Raw genomic sequence first — 24,662 nt, 5'->3', positions numbered from 1 at the left:
GTGCAGATTGTTATAATCCTAGGAACTTCCCCTCCTGGGTTTCATTGTGGGAGGAAAGCTGGTTTGTTCTTTCTGCTAAGTCAGTGTTGTGTGTGGAGGATATTGAAAACATATTTCCATTTAGTGAATGACTAGGGAAGCAACTCCAAACCATTTCAGAGTGTCGCTCTCTTGCAAACAGATTTTTGATGGACCAGTTACTGTAACATCCCACAAGGACCTAAATATGCTGCAGGGCTTAATTTTTCATTGGGACCTAACACTGCATATATAACAACAACACACACAATTGGAGAAGCAAGGAACCCCATTTTTTGTGTATTTATTCATGTGCCCTGTTGAAAATGTTTGTATTTAGCTGGATCCCCTTCATATGTTGCCTACATCAAGGCCTGCCAGATAATGAGCTCGACACCAGGGTATTCGTTCTCACTTATGAGGCAAATTCGCTTCCAGATTTGCCACAGTGATGTAAAACTATATTTCTGTGATTCAATGCTTTTAAATGTCAGCATTTTGGACATATGTCTCCCTGGCATACACATGATCCATTTTGTGGAGACTGGCTGGTCACTTTGTGAAAGTTCACCATCTGCACTACCACCTGTCTCTGTTAGATGGAAGAATGACCACTTACCGTGATTCCCAGACTGTGCTATTATAATTAAAAAACACAAAATGCAGTGACTGAAGGTCTCTGATCACCTCATATTTTGAACATTGGAAAAAATACAATCACTTACATCCTGTTTCCATGGAGTTGGGTTCTGCCACTATTGTGATCAAGTTATCAGCAGTACCTGGTGTATTTACTCCTCTACATTGACCTCTGGTAGTTGCAAGAATAAATTAGACCAGGAGGGTGATAGGGCCTCTTCTCTTGTGGTTCCTACAGCGCTATCTTCGGGAACCACTCCTCACCTGCCCCCACCTGGCTGTAGAAACAGCACCCTCCTCCACCATATAACAGTGACAGAGCTCCCTTTTGGGAAGCCTCTTCTTGGAAACCTACAGACCAGCCACCCGAGATTTGATGCCAAACAGTGGCTGAAGCAGTGACTGACTGAGGGACACGGGGCTGTGCACTCCTCAACCACTAAAACTAGTGACAGAGGAAAAGAAGAAATCTTTGGAGAAGGCTATTCTATTGACTCCTGAAGCACTAGGTCTCCCCATACCATCAGACTGTGGACTGACATTCGCCGATGTTGATAATTCCGCTTCAGTGACAGTGATCCTGGGGTCTGACCTACCCTCAGCCTGTTCATACCTAACCAGGACTCCTTTAAAAGAATAATTTAATTGATCTGCACTGGATATCACTGTCATCTTCCAGAACTGCAACTAATTTCCTCCTGTCTGCTGCCTGTGTTGCTCCCCAAGATATACATTCCACTGATGACTATTCTCCAACTCTTCAAGGTTACTTTGAATCTTTTTTCAGAACCATTGTGGTCCCGAGAGAGCATGTGGAAGGGTCTAGACCAGGCTGTTCCAACCGAGCTCCATGGAGCCGGTGCGCTCCGGAGCGCTCACTGCGGCAGCTCGGAGCCGGCGTGGAGGGGGAAAGCGTACTCACTGCCCCCTGGCCGCATGCAGCCGCAACTGACGCAATAATCCGTGTTCAATGACAGCTATGACTAACTGCGGGAGCCCTGTACCTCTATTGGAGCATACCTTTCTATTCACTGTGAGGGATGGTCGTCCGCAGTGTCTTGTATGTTACTAAGTATTTAATTCTGCGAAGGGGCACAATATACAACGACATTATACACATCTTCACGCAGCGCACTACGATCAGTTAGAAGACGTTGCTCGCAGAGAACTGGTAGCCAGGCTTAAGAACGACATACCAGGAGACGTAAGTTTAAAAACGGTTTCGTAATACGGAGGGTATCAAAACAAGCAACATAATTTGTGTTCTGTAATGCGTTTATAATTTTCAGGTGAACGAGAGCGGAGAAAACACTACTGAATCTGCAATTCAAGCAAGCTACAGGGTCGCTCACATCATTGCGACAAGTGGCAAGCCGTTTTCGGCGGGACCACTCGTAAAATCGTGAATGGCAGCAGTTGTAGAATGTTTGTTTTCAAGGGAGGTGCAGGCAACTGAAGGGGTTTGCTTGTCAAAGCAAACAATGTCTCGTCGAATCCTGGACATGGCAGTGGATTTAGAGACACAGCTCACGAAAAAGGTGCAGAGCTTTGTTGCATTTTCGCTAGCGCTTGACGAAAGCACCACACATGCTGGGATTGCAGTCTTTATTTATTTCCTGAACATCGTATTTCCTGGTGTAGCATGTCACCACGTCTTAGCAGCTAAAGTATGAGGTTGTCGATCTTGTAAGACGCAGCTGGCACATCAAAACGCTTGCCTTGCCGTCTGCCTCAGCCAGCCGTCCCACGTGCCGGCATGCCGGCCCATTTGAATGGTCACAGCGAGCGACACGGCTCCCTGGAGCAGGGAGCGCTCCGCGGCTCACAACGGAGTTGACGAGCTGGAACAGCCTGGTCTAGACACTGATCTGTACAGATGTCGTCAGTGAGTGGATTCCTCTCCATACCACATAGCAGTAGCAGTGCAAGTATGAACAACCCCAGTGATCACCATTTGTAATGCTTGTTTATCCCCAGACTGGGCAATTCCTTACTTGATATGTTCATTTTAATCAAACAACTACTCTGCTCTCCTCCCGGCTTGTCTCTTTGTAATTGGGGATTTCAATGTGCACCACCACCTGTGGGGAAGTACATCGCCTTGTGCCTTCCCTTGATTCATTTGCCACATTTTTATATACTTTTTCTTTTATCAGTTAAATTCAACATCTCCTGTGTTAGCCAGCAATTTCTACTAGGCCTTGTCACTTTACTTATTAGATCCTCTGCTGTCTTCACAATATCATCTCTTAGAGCTACTAGTTCATCTTTTTCTGTATTCACTTCCAGTGTTTCGATCAAATGTTGCCTAATGCTCCCTCTGAAACTCTCAATAATCTCTGGTTCTTTCAACTTATCTAGGTTCCATCAAGTTGATTTCCTATATTTTGCTGTTTTTAAGTTAACTTTCAGTTTGTAAACAATAAATTATGGTCAGAGTCCACATCGGCCCTTGGAAAAGACTTTCAGTTTAAAATGTTTGTTTGAAATCTCTGCCTCGTCATTTTATAAACAATCTGCAACCTTCCATTGTCACTAGGTCTCTTCCCCATATATAACCTTCTTTCATGGTTCTTAAACTAAGTGTTAGCAACACGATAGATCCATCAAAAAATTGCTATGCTGCAGCCGTGATTTCAAAATTCTTTACAGTTGCTAACACTTCCTTAAGAGCAGTATTTACTAGTTTGTGTCTGCACATTCTACCTTATTGAGCGCATACGTATTTATTATATGTCACACTCATTTATCAAAGAATTGTTTAAAAGTCACATTTTTGCACTTGAATAGACATTCACACATCAGACCTTTGATATCAGCTGCCTTTGAAACGTATGACTGCTTTAATTCCTAGTGACAGTGAAAGGTTGGAAAACGGGCAGCTATAATATGAGTTTGGAATTTCTAATACAAAGAGAGCACACAATCAATGTCCAGTAGTTCTGTTTCATTTCCTTAGAAACCATGTGAAATGTGGGTTATTAACAGTCAGAAAAGGTCACTGCTGAGCAACATTGATGATATTACTAGCCGAAAGTGAAGCTGCAGGCATTTTCAGTATGAGACCCAATCCTAATTTCTCAGATGAAGTAGTTTGAATGGTGTAGGTAGTTGCTGTGCTGACGTGATGAGCCTCTGTACAATGGGCAGCTGTTGTGCAGCATGCTTCACTTGGTGTTCCAGGGTGGCTCATAGTTGAAGGATACTGCTGTGCTCACTGCAGTGTTTGAAGCTGCAGCTGTTGCTGCCACAGTTTCAGGAATTCCAGATCCATGTTACCTAGAGCTTGGTATTCTGTTCAGCCATGTGCACCAAGTTAGTCCTCTTCGCCAATGTAATTTCTGCTGTTGGTGTAGCAAAAGTGATTTATTGCACTGCTTGTCACACAACACAAATGCACCAATAGTTTGTAAAACCAGTCTTTGCACTTTCATCCTATTGTGTCTGCACATTCTACCTTATTGAGCGCATACGTATTTATTATATGTCACACTCATTTATCAAAGAATTGTTTAAAAGTCACATTTTTGCACTTGAATAGACATTCACACATCAGACCTTTGATATCGGCTGCCTTTGAAACGTATGACTGCTTTAATTCCTAGTGACAGTGAAAGGTTGGAAAACGGGCAGCTATAATATGAGTTTGGAATTTCTAATACAAAGAGAGCACACAATCAATGTCCAGTAGTTCTGTTTCATTTCCTTAGAAACCATGTGAAATGTGGGTTATTAACAGTCAGAAAAGGTCACTGCTGAGCAACATTGATGATATTACTAGCCGAAAGTGAAGCTGCAGGCATTTTCAGTATGAGACCCAATCCTAATTTCTCAGATGAAGTAGTTTGAATGGTGTAGGCAGTTGCTGTGCTGACGTGATGAGCCTCTGTACAATGGGCAGCTGTTGTGCAGCATGCTTCACTTGGTGTTCCAGGGTGGCTCATAGTTGAAGGATACTGCTGTGCTCACTGCAGTGTTTGAAGCTGCAGCTGTTGCTGCCACAGTTTCAGGAATTCCAGATCCATGTTACCTAGAGCTTGGTATTCTGTTCAGCCATGTGCACCAAGTTAGTCCTCTTCGCCAATGTAATTTCTGCTGTTGGTGTAGCAAAAGTGATTTATTGCACTGCTTGTCACACAACACAAATGCACCAGTAGTTTGTAAAACCAGTCTTTGCGCTTTCATCCTATGTTTTTTATTTTTCCAGTCTTTGATCACAATATCAATTCTTTGGATGATGACCGGTTTCAGTCCGTGATGACCACCCTCAGATCTACAATATACAAATACATACACCTAGCGAGCAGTATGTCTTTCAACATAATACAGCCCCCCTGTGGGTCCGGGGGTAAGAATAGGCCCACGGTATTCCTGCCTGTCGTAAGGGGCGACTAAAAGGAGTCTCAACTGTTTCGGCCTTTAATGTGATGGTCCCCATTGGGGTTTGACCTCCATTTTTCCAAATTCAACAGAAGTACGAGCCTTTTGGGGAAGGACACCTTATGTGGTGCACCATCAGTCCTCTGTGCCGTAAGACCTTGGCACTCTTTATCGTCTTGGCGTTGTAACTGCACCCTCCATCCCTCATTTGGGGCATACACACGTGATGGATTGTGTAAGTTACACCATTAGTGCGTCGCCATCTGCACCCACGATACCTATGGACTTCCCATGGCACCCAAAATCCAGCACGGTAGCCAGCTCATTGTGGTGGGGTCGTCATGTACCCTCTAGGTTGTAGCCCCCTGACAACACAGGGATCGTACTGCCGATGACACCTCACCATGTAAGCCAAGGAGTAGATCCTCGTCTCTGGGGCATCAGGACTCCCGGCAACGGCCATCCTGCCAGGTGGCCTTTGCTGTGGCTGGGTGGCGCCCGTGGGGAGAGCCCCTGGTCGGAGTGGGTGGCATCGGGGCGGATGCCCCGCAATAAAGCGGGTGAAGTCTCAATCCAGTGGTCGCACGACCACCAACGTCTCTAAGCGCGGTAAGATCGAATTTAATGCTGTGACATATAACCCCAAATTGTTCCCTTCCGTAGCCACGCCATGGGAGGAACGTAGAGCTGCAGACAGACAGGAGCCATATTCACCCCGATACCTTGTGTGCAGCAGAACCGATAGGGATTCGTTTTTGGGGACTAAGCCTCTCTTCTTTGTTCACAATCTTTAAGATAAGTTTGGGGAAGTGGCGTCTCCTTCCAAAATGAGGAGCAGGGCCATTCTGATACAAGCAGCTTCATCTGCACAGTCATGGGCATTACTCGCCTGTGAGAAGCTTGGTGACATCTCCGTTAACATCACTCCCCACAAGTCCTTAAATTTGGTCCAGGGGATTATCTTTCATAAAGATCTTCTGCTACAGTCTGATGAGCTAAGGGAGAACCTGGTGCGACGAGGCGTACACTTTGTCTGTCGTGTCTTTAGGGATAATAGGATCACTACCGGTGCTTTCATTCTGGCTTTTGAGGGCGACTGCTTGCCCGAGAAGGCCAAGGTCATGATCTACCGGTACGATGTCAAGCCCTATGTCCCGCCCCCTATGCGATGTTTCCAGTGCTGGAAGTTTGGACATACGTCCTCCAGATGCACTGCCAGCCCCATGTGTCGTGATTGTGGACGACCTTCACATCCTAATGCTCCACGTGCTCCGCCTCCCACCTGCGTTAACTGTGGGGAGCATCATTCTCCCTGCTCGCCAGACTGTGGAGTCTACCAACAAGAGCGGAAGATACAAGAAATTAAGACTCTGGACCGTTTAACTTACCAAGAGACAAGGAAGAAGCTAGAACGGCTCAACCCCACACCTATGTTGAGGAGTTATGCTGCTGTAACTCTGCCGCCACCAGTTCCTGCAAAGACTCCCTTCTCAGTTGGCCCACAGAACAGTCAAGTTACGCCTGTCCCACTGCTGGTAGGGGCCACTCTCTCTTCCACTGCTCCCAAAACACCCGGTTTGGGAGCAATGGGCCCCCAAACAACTGGGGACATCCATCCCCACCTCTCAGCAGGAGAGGCAACAGCCTTCTCCGGCTGCTCAGCAGGAGAGGCAACAGCCTTCTCCGGCTGCTCAGCAGGAGAGGCAGCAGCCTTCTCCGGCTGCTCAGCTGGAGAGGCAGCAGCCTTCTCCGGCTGCTCAGCTGGAGAGGCAGCAGCCTTCTCCGGCTGCTCAGCTGGAGAGGCAGCAGCCTTCTCCGGCTGCTCAGCTGGAGAGGCAGCAGCCTCCTCCGGCCTCACTCGTTCAGAAGGGATCCCTTGGGGGAGTACCTTCCAAGGACTTTACCAGTGTCTCACAAGGCACTAGCCAGTGGATGAAGAAGCCACCAGCTGCTGGTCGAAGGGCTTCACGCTCTTCCTCTGTTCCTGACAAATGCGTCAGGAAAGCCCTCCCAGCATGCGAACCCTCCTCCCAAAGACAAGAGAGAGAAGAGGAAGCTCTCTAAGAAGAATAAGGACCCAGTGATTCCCGCACCACCACTTCCTGTCAGCTCAGCCTGTGAGGATGAGTTCGAGCTCTTTGCATCCCCTGATGACCTGGATCTCGCCGTCTCCTCAGAAACGATGGAAGTTGTGACTTAAGTCACTCAGTCGGTGGCAGCATGTGACTCTGTGAAGTAATTTGCTTTTTCAGTGCCTTCGTGCCCCTACAGGACACGCTTTGTACAATCCTCCAGTGGAATTGTGGCAGTTATTTTAGCCATCTCCCTGAGCTACGACAGCTTCTAAGCATGACACCTGCTTTCTGCATTGCCCTCCAGGAAACCTGGTTCCCGGCAATGCAGACCCCTGTCCTTCGTGGTTACAGGGGTTATTACTGTAACCGTAGTGTTTAAAATAGTGTGTCAGGTGGAGCCTACGTGTATGTCCTTACCTCTGTATATAGTGCTCCTGTGCCCCTTCACACATCATTGGAAGCTGTGGCTGTCAGAGTAAGGACTACTCAGGACATAACTGTCTGCAGTGTCTATCTCCCTCCAGGTGGTACAGTCCCCCTGGCCGAACTGGCTGCACTTGTCACACAACTCCCCACACCTTTTTTTCTCCTGGGGGATTTTAACGCCCACAATCCCCTGTGGGGTGGAACGGAGATTACTTGTCGAGGCAGAGCTGTCGAGAATCTCATCTCCCAACTCGACCTCTGCCTCTTAAACACTGGCACTGCCACACATTTCAGTGTGGCACATGGCACGTTCTCTGCCATAGATCTGTCGTTGTGGGCCCTCGCCCATGGGTTTCACTTTTCTCCTGCGAAGACTTGTGTTATGCACTTTTGTCGGCGTCAAACTGTCCATCCTGAGCTCTATCTTCAGGATGCCATGCTCAGGGTTGTTGACACTTACCGTTTTCTGGGATTGCTGTTTGATGCCCGGCTTACATGGCTTCCACATCTTCGTCAGCTCAAGCGTCAGTGCTGGCAGCATCTGAATGCCCTACGCTGCCTCAACAACACAACTTGGGGTTCAGATTGTAATACGCTGCTGCGGCTCCACAAAGCCCTCGTGCTGTCCCGGCTCGATTATGGGAGTGTGGCGTATGGCTCAGCGTCATCCTCAGCGTTGCAACTGCTGGACCCCGTTCACCATTGTTGGGTTTGACAGGCGACAGGAGCATTCCGCACCAGCCCTGTTAATAGCCTCCTTGCAGAGGCTGGGGTTCCTCCACTTCGCGTTCGGTGTCAACAACTCTTAGCCAACTATGCTGCACACATCCGTTGTTCGCCCCGTCACCCTATCATCTCCTTTTCGCTAATGCGGCAGTCCATATCCCACACCGGCAGCCGCAATCAGGACACACAATTGGGTTCCGTGTTTGGTCCCTCCTTAGTGAACTTGAATCTTTGCCTCTTTCATCTGCTTTCCAGTTCCACCCACATACACCAACTTGGTGTATTCGTCGGCCGCAGCTTCAGCTGGACCTCTCACGATGGCAAAAAGATTCAGTTCCTCCTGCAGTCTTGCGCCGCCAATTTCTTGCTCTCCTAGTCGCATCCCGTGACTCTGAGTTTATCTATACCGATGGCTCGATGGTTGATGGCCATATGGGGTACGCTTATGCTCATGCGGACTATGTAGACCAGTGCTCCTAGCCAGAAGGCTGCAGTGTTTACACCGCAGAGCTCACAGCCATTTTTCGTGCCCTTGAGCATCTTCGTACCAGCACTGGAGAGTCCTTCGTCATTTGCAGTGACTCTTATCAGTAGTCTACAGGCTCTTGACCAGTGCTACCCACGCCATCCCATTGTTGTTGCCATCCAGGAGTCCGTTCACGCTCTTGAACAGCGTGGACGTTCGGTGGTATTCATATGGCTCCCGGGACACGTTGGGATAGTGGGAAACGAACTCGCCGACAAGTTAGCCAAAGAAGCTACCCGCAAACTGCCGTTGGAGATCGGCCTCCCGGCAACTGATCTCCGATCGGTGTTGCGCCGTCGGGTCTTTGGGATGTGGGGAGACGAATGGTGCACTCTGTCTGCACCCAACAAGCTGCGGTGAGTAAAGGAGACTACGACTGTGTGGGGTTCCTCCGTGCGGGCCTCTTGCAGGAATTCTGTTGTTCTCTGTAGGCTCCGCATTGGTCACTCTTGGCTGATGCATCATCTGCTGCGTGGAAAGGACCCCCCTCACTGTCGCTGTGGTGCGAACATGACGGTGGCCCATATGTTGTTGGAATGTTCTATTTTAGCCGCCCTCAGGCGAACTTTTAATCTCCAGGGTGATTTATCATCTCTTTTAGGTGACAATGTCTCTATGGCAGATCGGGTTTTAAGTTTTATTCGCGCAAGCGGCTTTTATAGATCCATATAATTTTATTGCATCACCCTCTTTTGTGCTGTATCTTTTACTTAGTTTTGTGTTGTCATTTGACTCCACCCTAATCTTTTAGGCTGGAGGTTTTAACGTGTTGCAGAGTGTCTGGCTCATCCTTTTATTTTCGTGATCAGCCAACCACGATCCTCTGCTGTACAGTTTTAATTCTTTCTGCATTTCTTCTCTATGTTGTTTTTGTTGCTGTGCTCCGTTTTCCATGTTGAATAAAGCAATCTTGGGGCTTTTCTTCCCCTGGAATTTTTCTTTTGTCCTTTGAATGACTAATGGATGGTTTCACTGTGCTGTGTGTGTTTATGAAACAAGGGACCAATGTCCTATGCAGTTTGGTCCCTTTAATCTTTAAACCAACCAACATAATACAGCAATACGTATCACAATATACTATCATACAGCCAGGGAAATGCAGCAGGATAGGTAAGACAGAAAGATGTCAAGTTCTACGAGACGTCAGGATTGAAACAAATCTTCAGTTTAGGAAAGAAATTAAACAGCACAATTCTAGCACATTGGATCACCAATCACAGCTGTCAATTATAAATTTTCACCAATCACCAGAAATTTTATCTCCACCAAGTTGTATCTCAGTCCTAGGTAATTGCATTGATGAATTAGTCACCCAACCCAGTTGACATAATCTGCCTCTCTGAACACCATGTGACCACTGGTATAGGAACTAGGCCTAAGCACAATGAGAAACTCAGACAGGAGAGTACTGCAAATGTTGGAATAAGGAAAGTTTCTCATAAAAGTATAATTAAAAATAATGTAAGTATATTTCATAAAAATATTGGGAGTTTAAAGAATAAAATAGATGAGCTTCTGGTTTGTTTAGAAGATTTAGAAGCTGAGGATAAAATAGATATACTATGCCTGTCTGAGCATCACATTATTACTGATATGGATAAGGTAAATGTAAGTGGGTATAAGCTCTCTGCACATGTAATTAGAGAAAATATGGAGAAAGGAGGAGTTGCCATATATGTCAAAAGTTATCATTGTGCAAAAAGTATAGAAACAAAAAATTTTTGTGTAGAGAAACATATAGAAACATGTGCCTGTGAGCTTAAATAAAGGCACATTTATAATTGTAACTGTATATAGGTCCCCATCGGGAAATTTTCATCTATTTCTGGAAAATTTGGACTCCTTGTTGTGCTGTCTGTCAGACAGGGGGAAGCAAATTATTATTTGTGGGGACTTCAATGTAGATTGTCTGAAAGAGGGTAATAGGAAAAATGACCTTGAAGTATTACTCGGTTCTTTCAATTTGACACCCGTTATTGATTTTCCTACTCGGGTGGTAAAGGATAGCAGCTCACTGATAGATAACTTCTTTATAGACCAAGATAAGTTTAACCAGATAAATGCTCAGCCTGTTGAGAATGGTCTTTCTGATCGTGGTGCACAGCTAGTTACAATATATGACATAGCTCCATCCAGCAGTACTAAACAGTCCTCCAAAGTAGTACGTTCAGTCAACGATTTAACAATTGCAAATTTCAGGGGAAGCCTACAGCAGTTAGACTGGGATGAGGTGTACCGTGATCCTGATGCCAATTTAAAATATAATTTATTTCATGACACTTTTGTAAATGCATTTGAAAACTGCTTCCCCAAGAAAATAGTTAAATATACTCGTAAGAAACCATGTAACAAACCATGGCTTACTAAGGGTATAAAAATATCTTGTAACCGGAAAAGGGAAATGTATCTGACAGCAAGAAAGAGTAGTGACCCAGAAACTATCAAACATTATAAAAACTACTGTGCTATATTAAGAAAAGTTATTAAAAAATCCAGAAGTATGTGTATCATGTCTGAAATCAACAACTCTGATAATAAAATTAAAACAATTTGGAATATTATTAAAAGAGAAACAGGCCAACCAAGAGCACAGGAAGACAGTATTACCATCAAATTGAATGAAAACTTTACGAACAAAAAGTCAGAAGTTGAAAATATTTTTAATAATCAATTTCTAAATGTTGTGGATATAGTAGGATCCAGGTGTTCATTAGAAGATGCTAGGCTGTTAATGGAAGAGGCCATACCTATGTAATTTGATACAATTGAAATCTCACCCACTTCTCCCTCTGAAATTAGGAAAATAATAAACTTGCTTAAAAGCAAAAACTCACATGGAATTGATGGCATTTCCAGCAAAATACTAAAAGCTTGTTCTCAACACATAAGTAAGATTCTCAGCCACCTGTGCAATAGCTCCCTGGAACAGGGCATTTTCCCTGATAGGCTGAAATATGCTATTGTTATACCTTTGCATAAAAAAGGGGATAGATCTGATGTCAACAATTACCATCCAATCTCCCTTCTAACAGCTTTATCCAAAATTTTTGAGGAAGTAATGTATTCAAGAGTAGCTTCACATATCTGTAAAAATGAAGTACTAACAAAATGTCAGTTTGGTTTCCAGAAAGGTTTTTCAACAGAAAATGCCATATATGCTTTCACCAATCAAATTTTGAATGATCTGAATAGCCGAACTCCACCCTTTGGGATTTTTTGTGATCTCTCAAAAGCTTTTGATTGTGTAAATCATGAAATTCTGCTAGACAAGCTCAAGTATTGTGGCATGAATGGGACAGTGCACAAATGGTTTAATTCGTACCTAACTGGAAGAGTGCAGAAAGTTGAAATAAGCAGTTCTCATAATATGCGAAGATCAGCACATTCCTCAAAACTATCAAGAATGGGGTTCCACAGGGGTCAGTCTTGGGTCCTTTGTTGTTCTTAATATATATTAATGACTTGCCATTCTATATTCATGAAGAGGCAAAGTTAGTTCTCTTTGCTGATGATACAAGTATAGTAATCACACCTGACAAACAAGAATTAACTTATGAAATTGTCAATAATGTCTTTCAGAAAATTACTAAGTGGTTCCTTGTAAACGGACTCTCACTGAATTTTGATAATACACAGTACATACAGTTCCGTACAGTAAATGGTATGACACCATTAATAAATATAGACCTTAATCAGAAGCATATAGCTAAGGTAGAATATTCAAAATTTTTAGGTGTGTCCACTGATGAGAGATTAAATTGGAAGAAACACATTGATGATCTGCTGAAACGTTTGAGTTCAGCTACCTATACAATAAGGGTCATTGCAAATTTTGGTGATAAACATCGTAGTAAATTAGCTTACTACGCCTATTTTCACTCATTGCTTGCATATGGCATCATATTTTGGGGTAATTCATCACTGAGGAATAAAGTATTTACTGCACAAAAGCGTGTAATCAGAATGATAGCTAGAGTCCAACCAAGATCATCCTGCAGACATTTATTTAAGGATCTAGGGATATTCACAGTAGCTTCTCAGTATATATACTCTCTTATGAAATTTGTTATTAACAACCAAACCCAATTCAAAAGTAATAGCAGTGTGCATAACTACAATACTAGGAGAAAGGATGATTTTCACTGTTCAAGATTAAATGTAACTTTGGCACAGAAAGGGGTGAATTATACTGCCACTAAAGTCTTTGGTCACTTACCAAATAGTATCAAAAGTCTGTCAGATAACCAACAAGTATTTAAGAAGAAATTAAAAGAATTTCTGAATGACAACTCCTTCTAGTCCATAGAGGAATTTTTAGATATAAATTAAGAAAAAAACCAAACAAAAAAATTATAAAATAAAATTTAAAAAAAAGTTGTTATATTAACTTAATTATGTCATGTATTGGAAAATTTGACTTGTTCCACATCATTACGAAATATCGTATTCATGATCCATGGAACTAGTATTAATCTAATCTAAGCTACTGTGGGCTTAGATGTAGTCATCATTTATGCAAAAAAAAAAAAAAAAAAAAAAAAAAAAAATAAATAAATAAATAAAATAAAAAAAATAATCATACCTAATCTGATACAAACACATAACATAAAATACATGTAGCAGACTTTTAAAATTGATAACTATCATGGAAACCAATTGTGATACATATAAAATTATTAAACGGAAATATATGAAGAGAACAGGACTGATCCTTTTTTTATGGTGAATATATGGTCAACAATTAATATACATAATACATTGCCTTAGCAACCTATAAATTGCCTATATGAAAGCTAAAAATGTCTATATGACAGCTGAAAAAAGGACAGATCAATGATCAGCGTCCTCTGTTGGGTCAGCCGTCAGGCTGTTCTGTAGACGCGCACTGATGTTAAGAACTTAACCACTAGAGGGCTTTACATACAATGTGATATGTCTCCCACAGAAAACAATTAGACAACATATTAACAGTCAATAAATAAAATTATTTAGTCTGGCTATACATTCCATGAATAGGTAGGACATAATCAGTTACAGGATTAGAGCGACTAATGTATGGAAGTAAGGCAAATGCGTACGGTTCTCAACATGAATCATCATGTAAGGCTAGGTATAAAAATGTGAGGCATTATTTGGTTATTGTAGTAAGTTATCAAACAAAGCAAAGTAGGCATTGGGCACAAAATCGCTTTGTCCATTGAGGACCCTAGTGGGTTCATGCTTTTTGGCTTTGTAAATCTCCAACTCGTCCGACAAGTCGAGAGCGCGACCCTTCTCTGCCCTATGCAGAATATGCATATAACTCTCGATATTGCCTATAGTGTGGCCGGTTTCTACCAAATGCATTCCCAATGTAGTTTTGTTATGTGCCTGCAAATGCTCCCTGAGTCTTAATTTTAAAAGAATGGTCAGTCTGACCAAATTAAAATTTGTCACAATTACTACAAACAATCTTGCAAATCCCAGAACCATCAAATTTATCAGAATCTTTACTCAAACTATGTTTTACGCGGAGTTTCAGGGTGTTGTTAACTTGAAAACCACATCTAACCTTACATTTATTCAAACACTTTTCTGTTTGTTGGAACATTTTTCCGTAAAATTTCATTGGAATAGCTTTCAGGTTTTCTTTATTCTTTCTTTTTTCTAGATGATTGTGGGTCTACCTACGATTTACTTTCTGTTTTTCTATCCTATTGTATGGATGCATAACATCTTTAGCTGAGAAAGCGTTGGCTACTACAATTTGCCTTAATGTACTAAGTTCTTGGCATATTTCATCATCGGCCAATGGTAATCTTAAAAGTCGGTGGAACATAGAGGTGAAAAAGGCCCTTTTATGAGAGAAGGGTCGCGCTCTCGACTTGTTGGAGATTTACAAAGCCAAAAAACATGAGCCCACTAGGGTACTCAATGTACAAAGCGATTTTGTGCCCAATGCCTACTTTGCATTGTTTGATAACATGCTACGATAACCAAATAATGCCTCACGTATTTATACCTAGCCTTACTTGATGATCCATGTTGAGAGCATTACGCATTTGCCTTACTTACATAAATTAGTCGCTCTAATCCTGTAACTGATTATGTCCTACCTATTCATGGAATGTATAGCCAGACTAAATAATTTTATTTATTGACTGTTAATATGTTGTCTAATTATTTTCTGTGGGAGACATATCACATTGTATGTAAAGCCCTCTAGTGGTTAAGTTCTTAACATCAGTGCGCGTCTACAGAACAGCCTGACGGCTGACCCAACAGAGGACGCTGATCATTGGTCTGTCTTTTTGTCAGTTGTCATATAGACATTTTAGCTTTGATAGGCAATTTATAGGTTGCTAAGGCAATGTATTATGTATATTAATTGTTGGCCATATATTCACCATAAAAAAAGGATCAGTCCTGTTCTCTTCATATATTTTCGTTTAATAATTTTATATGGGTAACTGTATTCGTCTTTTAATGTATCACAATTGGTTTCCATGATAGTTATCAATTTTAAAAGTCTGCTACATGTATTTTACGTTATGTGTTTGTATCAGATTATGTTTTTTTGCATAAATTATGACTACATCTAAGCCCACAGTAGCGACATGTAGGGAGAATGTAGGCAAACAGATTTCTGGTAGCTACTGTACTTCAGTAGCCATATGCAATAATGACTGTGTGGACGATATGGCCTATTCTACACCTTATTTCAGATATATGTGACGATGCCATTATGGCCTTATCACTTTAGGACATTGTGTAAAAAAGGTATGGTTACCGTATTTTATCTATGCATTTCCCTGGTTGTATGATACATATTACTGTATTATGTTGAAAGACACACTCCTCACTAGGTGTGTGTATTAGTATATTGTAGACCTGAGGATGGTCATTACGAACTGAAACTGGTCATCGTCTAAATAATTGATATTGTGATCAAAGACCGGAAAAATAAAAACAATTTGATAGTATTGGATCACTGTTTGTATACATGACCATATCGCCGTTGGTGAAACTTTCATCCTAATCGTGATCGGTAGTAATAGTATGCGTGTGTGTGTGTGTGTGTGTGTGTGTGTGTGTGTGTGTGTGTGTGTGTGTGTGTGTGTGTGTGGGCGCGTGCGCGTGATTGGTAGTAATAGTGTGTGTGGGTGGGTGGGTGGGTGGGTGGGTGGGTGCGCGCGCGCGCACGCATATAGATTTGTAGCAGTTTTAGTGTTTCGTCAGTGACTATGATGTTGCTGTCACCACAAAGAGATTTTTTCGTAATATCTTATGTTATCTGGAAAATTGCATATTATTGGTCCTTGTGTTCTACGCTATGTTAATATGTGGTGGATCTGTTACTTTATCATCATCTGATCTGTAGGTTTCTAAATAAAGCACCTTGTTTTTCAAGCATGACCTAAACTACTCATAAATTGGTTCTCCTATACATTGTGCTCCTGGTTCAGTAGCCCCCCTCCCCTTTTTTTTCTTTCTTTTTTTTTCTTTTCTTTTCTCTCCAACAGTGTTGAAAGCATTGACTGGTCTAAAACTGTACCTGTAACACAGTCACCCTAGTCAAGAGCTTCAGGCACCACTTTTGCAAACTGTAGTTCTGCTGTTTTGGAAACCAAACTGTTCTTTGTTGAGGAGTTGTGTATTTTAGTATGGTTTCTCTACACAATATATTCACTATGTTGAGAAGCCGTGCTATAAGCTGCTTCTGTAAAAGAAACATACGAACAGAATTCATTATTTTCTTCCCGTTTCCCATTTTGTATACACCATATCAGTCACTGGGGGAAAGCTCTGGTCTTCACAATTATTATTTTGTGGTTAGTCGCCGGAAATGCTCATACAATAACATTTACTTGTGTCACACATTTATAGCATTAAACTGAAGTTAGCAAGCAGTGCATTAATATTGTTTCTTGTAAAGATATTTTAATGTGTCATATATGTATTCAGATACTTATATTTATTTTTCAGGACAAAAACTGTCTCGGTTGGGAAATTGTTTAATGCCAATCATTTCACCTTTTTGGGGCATCATCAGATTGCCTACAAAAATAAGAAAACCAATCAATTAGATACAAGTGGAGGGGAAGGGCATCGTCCTATCTTGCACAGTTACACAGACAACATGCACTGAAAGCAATAAAAACTTAAATAAAAGTAGCTTGATATGTGACCAATCAGTCATAAAACCTCATATAATGTAAAGTAGACCCCAAGGTAACAGGATATATAACCTGTCCATCACAAAACATCTAAACCATGAAGTGGACCCAGTGAAATGAGAGAAATAGCCAGAATAACACTGAGAAAGTACAAATATGTGGCAGTAAAGTTTTCCTAGGTTATTGTATGTTGCCTTGAGCACACAAGCCAGCCCTGCCGTGGCAGTACAAGATAGAGACAAGCTTACAGAACTGCGGTACTAACCGCACGTGGCAAAATGTTTGTACTGATGCGCACACGAACATTACTATGAAAAATTGAGATACAGGTGCTGTGTCTAGTGCGGCAAGAAGTACCCAGGTGGCACGCGTGACCGACTTAAGGCATATTTCGAAAAACAAAAGTCGATAAAACTAGTAATATAAGCAAACCAGTGCAGACACACAAAACCCTCAGATGAAATAAAGGTACCCCCATATAAAAAATAGGTAAAATGATTACATAAAGAACAATTAATCACAATATGTCATTAGAACTCAGTCACTCAGAGTAAAACAGCTAAATTTGAGGGTACAGTCGTAGTGTAAGTATTCTAAATCAATAAAACTTCAAGATACTGGGAACAGGGGCAGTGTTAAGCATTGCAAACAAAGAGACAGAAATATTCTTAGTCATTAAAACAATGAGAGTGATGCTGTCGACATAAAATAATTGTTGCAGCAACTTTCGGAACACTGGTAACATTGTATCATAATATCTTTGATTACTGCTAATTAGTTGATCGTTCAGCAATCTATCTTTGCCAAAGTCTGAGAGGTTTAGCGATTTCCAGATCCTCTAGTAGATTCAATTTCTTCCCCTTCTGAGAGAGGTGTAGTATCCTCGGGTTTTCTAGTGTGGAGAACTGGTGCTCGCTGTACTTTAGATGCTCACTAAATGCAAAATTTTGTTTAATCTGACTTTCCTTAGTTACCAAGTGATCCCTGAACCTGGTCTTGAACCTTCTGCCATTCTGGCCTATATATGATTTTCCACAATTGCTGGAGTCCAATTTATGTACGTCTGATCCTGTACACCTATCTCACTGTTTACCTATCTCCTGTATACCTATCTCATTGTGAATATAATTATATTGAAGTTTATTACTAGTAGCGTAAACAAGATGCAAATCCTGATTTTTAAACAGTTTAGCTAAATCATAAGAAATGCATTGCTGTAAACGATGTGTACAGTCCTGCAATCTTTTTAAGCTGTATAAAGAAAAACTTCAGTAGTAGACCATAGAGGTCTTCCTGTCTCATGGTTTTCAAGGACCAGACTTGTGAGGATCCTGTTCGTGGGGAACCAGCAGTTTAGCAGTGATACAGTTGAAGGGCTCTGTAATTTTGGAAAACAGATCTAGGGAGCATTTACTCAGCAGCTGCAGAATAAAATTCCACTAGCAGAAATCTGATGATCATTATTTTTAGTTAGTTTATTGCATGTTACACATTTCATTTACTTGATCATATGTTTTCAGGCCTACAAAGATGGTAAGAAGGAAAAGTGAACCAAGTAGAGGTGGTCCATATGGCGCTAGCACCAGTTCACCACACAGTACCCTTAAAAGAGGAGTAATAACACGTAGTCGGCACCAATACATTCCTCAAAGAGAAGTAGAGACACACAGCCAGCCCCACAGCGATTCTGAGAATGAAGTACAAACACCTGAAAAACGGTTCTCCAGAAGTAGCCTCTTGCTGCAGGGTCCAGAAAGTTCAACTCATGTAAGTATAACTTACGTTTTTGTTTTGTAAAATAGTTGTGTGTACGTTAAGGCTGCAACGTCAAGACTTGACTCTTCTTAGGAGTGCAACTTATATCATTCTCTGGGAAGAATGTGTGTTGGTAGACTATTAATTTTTAAAGCAAGCAGTAGACTCGTAATCTGATGCGGGTTGTGGACTTTAGTATCATTGGTGCTACTGAAATAACTTCTTAAATGAGCAATTTTTATAGTAAAGATTTTTGTGCTACCTACAACAGCTCTGTGCTATCAGATGCTGGTATGTTAGAGGAAGTCTAACAATTCAAAGAATATGCATGAAGTGTGAACTAAATCCCTTATTTGACATTGATAAATATTACTTTTCCCAATCCTGTGACATTGTAGCCTACTGAAACAAATGGATTTCTTTTGCTCTGTCCGTTATGCATTCATTTTCAGACATTTGAGAATGATCCAATAAAGGATGAACATGAACTATTTACTCAGGAAGTAATCTGGGCTAGGTCGTGGTCCATGATTAATGTGGTATTTTTGAAATTAGTTTACTTAAAGTTATGTACACTCGAGACATTGTATGAAGGTTTCTGTCCCTCACCCACTAAAACAAATGCATCCCCCTTCCTTCCCACCACACACCACACACACACACACACACACACACACACACACCATACACCACACACCACACACAAAACTTCACCGAAAGCATATGGCGTGACCATCTTGGATATGGCACAACAATCTTATTGCTGTTGTCATATGAACCTATGCACGTCACGCCATATGACTAGCACTATGAAAACTAAATGTGGGTTGTTTGGTGAACAGTTTCTTTGTACCTGGTGATTTGCAAAGTGAAAGGGGGGGACCAAGGAATGATTTCTAAGGAATAGTCAGTCACAGTTCACTTTGGTCGCAGTCTGTCTCATTCCCTGGAATAGTCATTCACCATTCACTATGGCCAGTCTTGTTCTTCATTATATTTCCTCCGTTCCTTGATACTGCCTCAGTTTCATTTGGCTAATCTCATTCTTTTTCCTCATTCCAGTTCCATTGCTCCTAGATCACTACTGAGTTGTCGTCATTTTTTTCACTGTGTTCGTCTGTTATTGTTCTGTTTCAGACTGTGTTCAAAATGCTGACCTCTGATTTTATATGTATTCTATTCAGTGCCCATGCCCGGTTATTTATAACTTTTTATAATTATGTAACTCACATAAAATTAAGTTGTATGTCATACTTTCTTTTGTGGAACAAACAGAGAAATCTGTTAACACAATTTTTAAATTGTAGTGGAAGAAAGCTTACACAAAACTTTCGATTTTCACATTCCTCCCAGAAATAAAATGTGGCACTTTGGGACCCTCTTATTTTCCAAGTTTGGCTCTTTATTTATTTATTTATTTATTATTTCCCTCTACTTTGGTTTCATTGCACAAAAAATGAGTTGTGAGTGATTTTGGCTCGGTAATAAAATGGAAAGAGCTATCTGTCTCCCCATTTAAAGAATGTTAGAATTGCATAAAACAGTATTTATGTGGACACCTATCTCAGCCAGATAATTCAGGATTTTTGGTTTATTAACTAGGTGTAGAACATAGACATACTCGTTTTCATGCCGCTGTGAAGAATATAGCATAAGGGACTTGTCACTCAAATCAAACCAGTTTAAAGACACCATCATTTTATCATTTCATTTATAATTACTGGGTTTCGATCAGATCCCATTTCAATCCTTTTATATTTTCATTTGTTGGTTGTGCTTCTCGATTCAGTGTAGTTTCGACGTATGATTCAGAGGATGAAGGCGACAGAACAAGGAACAGGAACCATGAATGATTTTTCAGTTTTTGTATAACTATGATCGGGATATCACTATCATGACTTCATACATGGCCAGGTTCACAGATTTACGAGGTTTATCTCATTGGTGCATTGCAATGAATCGTATGCTAATTGCTTGTTAAGGAAGTGACTGTTTGTTCTCTTAGCTCCCAATTGAGAAGTAGAGCCCAATGCATTTTAATCATCTGATCCTTTCCTTGAAGTGTTCCAGTTAACTAAATCATTTGAAGCTGTTTCCACAACTAGTTGTGGTAGCTACCAAGTCTGGTAGTAGACGTCGTAACCAACAGTCAATAGGTGAACAAACTACACCTCCCTTTTCTCAGAGCCCCGTGTCTCATGGTATTTTTGTGCTGCATGGCTTTTTAAGGCGGGTACTCCTCCACTTTGTCTGATAGTGTTTCCAAACCTGATATTCAAAGCCACTGTTGACTTCCAGTGCAAGTGATAGACCTTATAGGTCTCGTGTCTGCCATGACATTATCAATGTGCCATAATGCATCTCATTTACATAAGTCATGTCCGGAATTACTATAATAAACACTTACGTAATCGCTGTCCATGCAGTGATGCCAGGTGTGTTGCCTGCAAAAACCCTGGACACCTATCTTCTTGATCTTGGTGATCAAGATAAATCTTGGGTGCCACATAAGGTATGTTATGTGTGTGTTGAAGATCTGAGAAAACAGTCCAAAAAGGAGAAAAAGCCTTTAGATTTGCTTTTCCTATGATATGGAGGGATCCAAGTAATCATTCAGATGATTGCTGCTTTTACAGTGTTGATATTACTGGTCATAATTCGAAAAACAGGAAGGTAATAAGCTTCCCTAACCTTCCGTCCGCCATCCAACTAGTAGGACATGGTGTAAATTTGTTGGTTCCTGAACCACCAGATGATTGAAATTCTGTTCATTTCTGATGTACAATGTGAATTAGATGAACCAGATGATGATGAATTCCATTGTAATACAGAAAGTCTAGAGCCCAAATCGTTTCCTCAGACCGAGCTTAACGGTTTGGTTAGGGATCTGGGCTTAAGGAAAGAAAAAGCTGAATTACTTGGCTCTAGATTAAAAGAAATGAACTTATTGGTAGTTGGAACCAGCATATACATGTATAGAAAGAGAGAGCAGCAATTTTCGAAGTTTTTTCAACAAGAAGGTGATTTAGTGTACTGCTCAGACATTTCCAATCTGATGAATGAGTTTGGTGTTGAATACAAAAAGGAAGTGTTGTGGCGTAACAAGCTAGTTACGCCACACTGAGAAGGGAGCCGAAAGGCACGCATACACACACACCGACTGGCGTCAAGTCTGGAACAGGATACGTTATGACTGCTATAAAGAAAATAAGTAGCTTTGGAATATACTTAACTTTATTCTTTGTTGGTTTACAACGTTCTTCTTGAGACATTTATACGATAACTCTCAAACTAGGTAAGGCTAATGGCGCCTTGCTAGGTCGTAGCCATGGACTTAGCAGAAGGCTATTCTAACTGTCTCTCGGCAAATGAGAGGAAGGATTCGTCCGTATTGTCGCTAGCAATGTCGTCCGTACAACTGGGGCGAGTGCTAGTCCGTATCTCGAGACCTGCCTTGTGGTGGCGCTCGGTCTGCGATCACACAGTGGCGACACGCGGGTCCGACATGTACTAAATGGACCGCGGCCAGTTTAAGATACCACCTAGCAGGTGTGATGTCTGGCGGTGACACCACATTCCTCCCCCGCAAATCGGCGAACGGTCGTGTTATAAGGCTTCCGCCCACCGTGGGGAGGACCCCATGTTGACGTATGCGATGAGGTGGGGAGCCTAACAACAGGCGAGGCTGTGCCACCCGCACCCGGCCATTCGGTCCGAGGGGAGCTAGGAAACGCCCGAAAACCTAGTCCAGGGTGCACGTCAACATGCGGTGTATGCGCCCGTAAAGAGACAGGAGGGGCCGAAGGGTCGACCTCCATTGCGTCGGGGTACCCGACGCGCGATGACGCCATGTGGTCCGGAGCGGGCAAGAGTTCCATGGCGGAGGACAGATGGCCACGGGAAGCGATCGGCGGCGCGTGACCCAGGTAGGCGCTTGGCGGCTGCAGCTAAGCGTCGAATGCGGGCGGCGCCGGCGGGAGAACAGGCGGCGGCGGCTGCGGCGGCGCGTCGCCATGGGGCAAAATGGAAGGCATCGTCGGTAACACCTGGGGATGAGGCGAGCCAGTAGATGGGACCCCAGGGCGCTGACCGGACGGCACCGTCGCTGAAAGCAGACGGGGAGCGGCAGAACCCGTGCGACGACAGAGGCGCAAGTGATTGAGATGCCGACGCACCTCACCAGAGGCCCCCAAAACCACATACATCGCGCGGCCGAGGCAGTGAAGAATGCGCCCTGCGAGCCAACACCGTGAACCGCGATAGTTGCGATAAAATACAACGTCGCCTGGAGCAAAAGCAGGAGTCTGCCTCTGCATAGGAACCTGATGCGGCGGATGCAGCAAAGACATCAAGGTCCGATGAGGACGACCGTGGAGCAACTCAGCCGGCGAGCGACCATCTCGGGGCTGAGAGCGATACGATGACAAAAAGAGCAACAACGCGTCCTCCCGAGAATGCGACTCTTTCAACTTCAACATCTGTGACTTGAAAGTCCGGACCAATCGTTCAGCGGCACCGTTTGACTGAGGCGAAAACGGCGCGGATGTCAGGTGTTGAATACCATTGGCCTGGCAGAATGACTGAAATTCTGCGGACATGAATTGTGGGCCATTGTCGGAAACAATAGCCTGCGGAAGACCTTCAATGCAAAAGAGAGCAGACAACGCTTGGATGGTGGCGGAGGACGTCGTGGAAGACATCCGGACAACAAAAGGAAAATTACTGAAGGCATCGACCAAAACCAACCATCGAGCATTCCAGAACGGACCAGCAAAATCGATGTGCAAGCGTTGCCAAGGGGAAGTGGCTTTTGGCCATGCAAAGATCGATTCCGAACCAAATACAGTGCTGACGAGCAAGTTGTTTCGTTCGCACTATACCCCAATGTCCTTGTTGAAGAAGCCGTAAAACAGAGGACTGTAACGAACGTGGTACCACTACTCTGGACTGATCATTATCAGAACGCAACAACAAAACACCACGTCGAACAAAAAGTCTCTCCTTGTGAGCAAAAAATCGGCGAACCAACGGATCCTCGATCCGAGACTTTGACAAAGGCCATTGCGTAGCAACAAAACGCAAGACGGTAGCAAGGACAGGGTCAGCAGGGGCGTCGAACAAAAAGTCTCTCCTTGTGAGCAAAAAATCGGCGAACCAACGGATCCTCGATCCGAGACTTTGACAAAAGCCATTGCGTAGCAACAAAACGCAAGACGGTAGCAAGGACAGGGTCAGCAGCGGTGGCTGTAGCTACACGACGAAAATCAATCGGAAACGATTCGACCACTTCATCGGTTTCCGAATCAATGAACATGCAAGCAAGTTCAGTAGAATCGAATGCTTTATCCTCAGCAACAGGCAAACGGGACAACGCATCGGCGTTTCCGTGCTTAGCAGTGGACCGATACAAGATATCGTAGCGGTACTGCGAGAGGAAAATAGACCAGCGAATGAATTTCTGCGCTGTACGTGGAGGTACAGGCTTGTTCGGATGAAAAAGCGATGTCAATGGTTTGTGGTCTGTGATGATGGTAAAGTGACGACCATACAAGAAATCATGGAACTTAGTAACACCAAACACGAGAGCCAAAGCTTCTTTCTCTATCTGGGAATAATTTCTTTGCGCAGACGAGAGCAATTTGGACGCAAAGGCAATAGGGCGATCATGCGAGCCAACTTTGTGCGCAAGCACTGCACCGATCCCGAAATCCGATGCATCTACCATCAACAAAAGGGGTTTCTGGGGATCGAATGGCGTAAGGCAAGTATTAGAAAGCAATGCCGATTTCAACTGGCGAACAGCGCGTTCGCATTCAGTCGTCCAGAGAAACGGAACACCTGTACGGCGTAAGCGATGAAGCGGAGCTGAAAGAGAAAAGGCATTGCGCACATGCACCCACCTTTGTGATTCTAAATCAGTTAATGTTCTTGCGACCTCATCACGCAATGCGTGAGGAACAT

At 42.9% G+C, this 24,662-nt stretch overlaps 1 protein-coding gene across 1 annotated transcript in view; it reads left to right on the top strand.

Moving 5' to 3' along the window:
* Positions 1-24,662, top strand: part of LOC126484044 (histone H3-8-like) — a 96,828-nt gene that overhangs the window by 31,645 nt on the left and 40,521 nt on the right. Inside the window, exon 2 of the mRNA XM_050107384.1 lies at positions 18,467-18,713. Within this exon, the coding sequence (XP_049963341.1) occupies positions 18,477-18,713 (237 nt within the window). The 5' untranslated portion in view covers positions 18,467-18,476. The remainder of the gene's footprint in view (positions 1-18,466; positions 18,714-24,662) is intronic.

Source organism: Schistocerca serialis, chromosome 6, assembly GCF_023864345.2.
Source record: "Schistocerca serialis cubense isolate TAMUIC-IGC-003099 chromosome 6, iqSchSeri2.2, whole genome shotgun sequence".
NCBI classification, from domain to species: domain Eukaryota; kingdom Metazoa; phylum Arthropoda; class Insecta; order Orthoptera; family Acrididae; genus Schistocerca; species Schistocerca serialis.
Note: the sequence above shows the minus strand (reverse complement) of the source record. Positions and strands in the feature narration are given on the sequence as shown.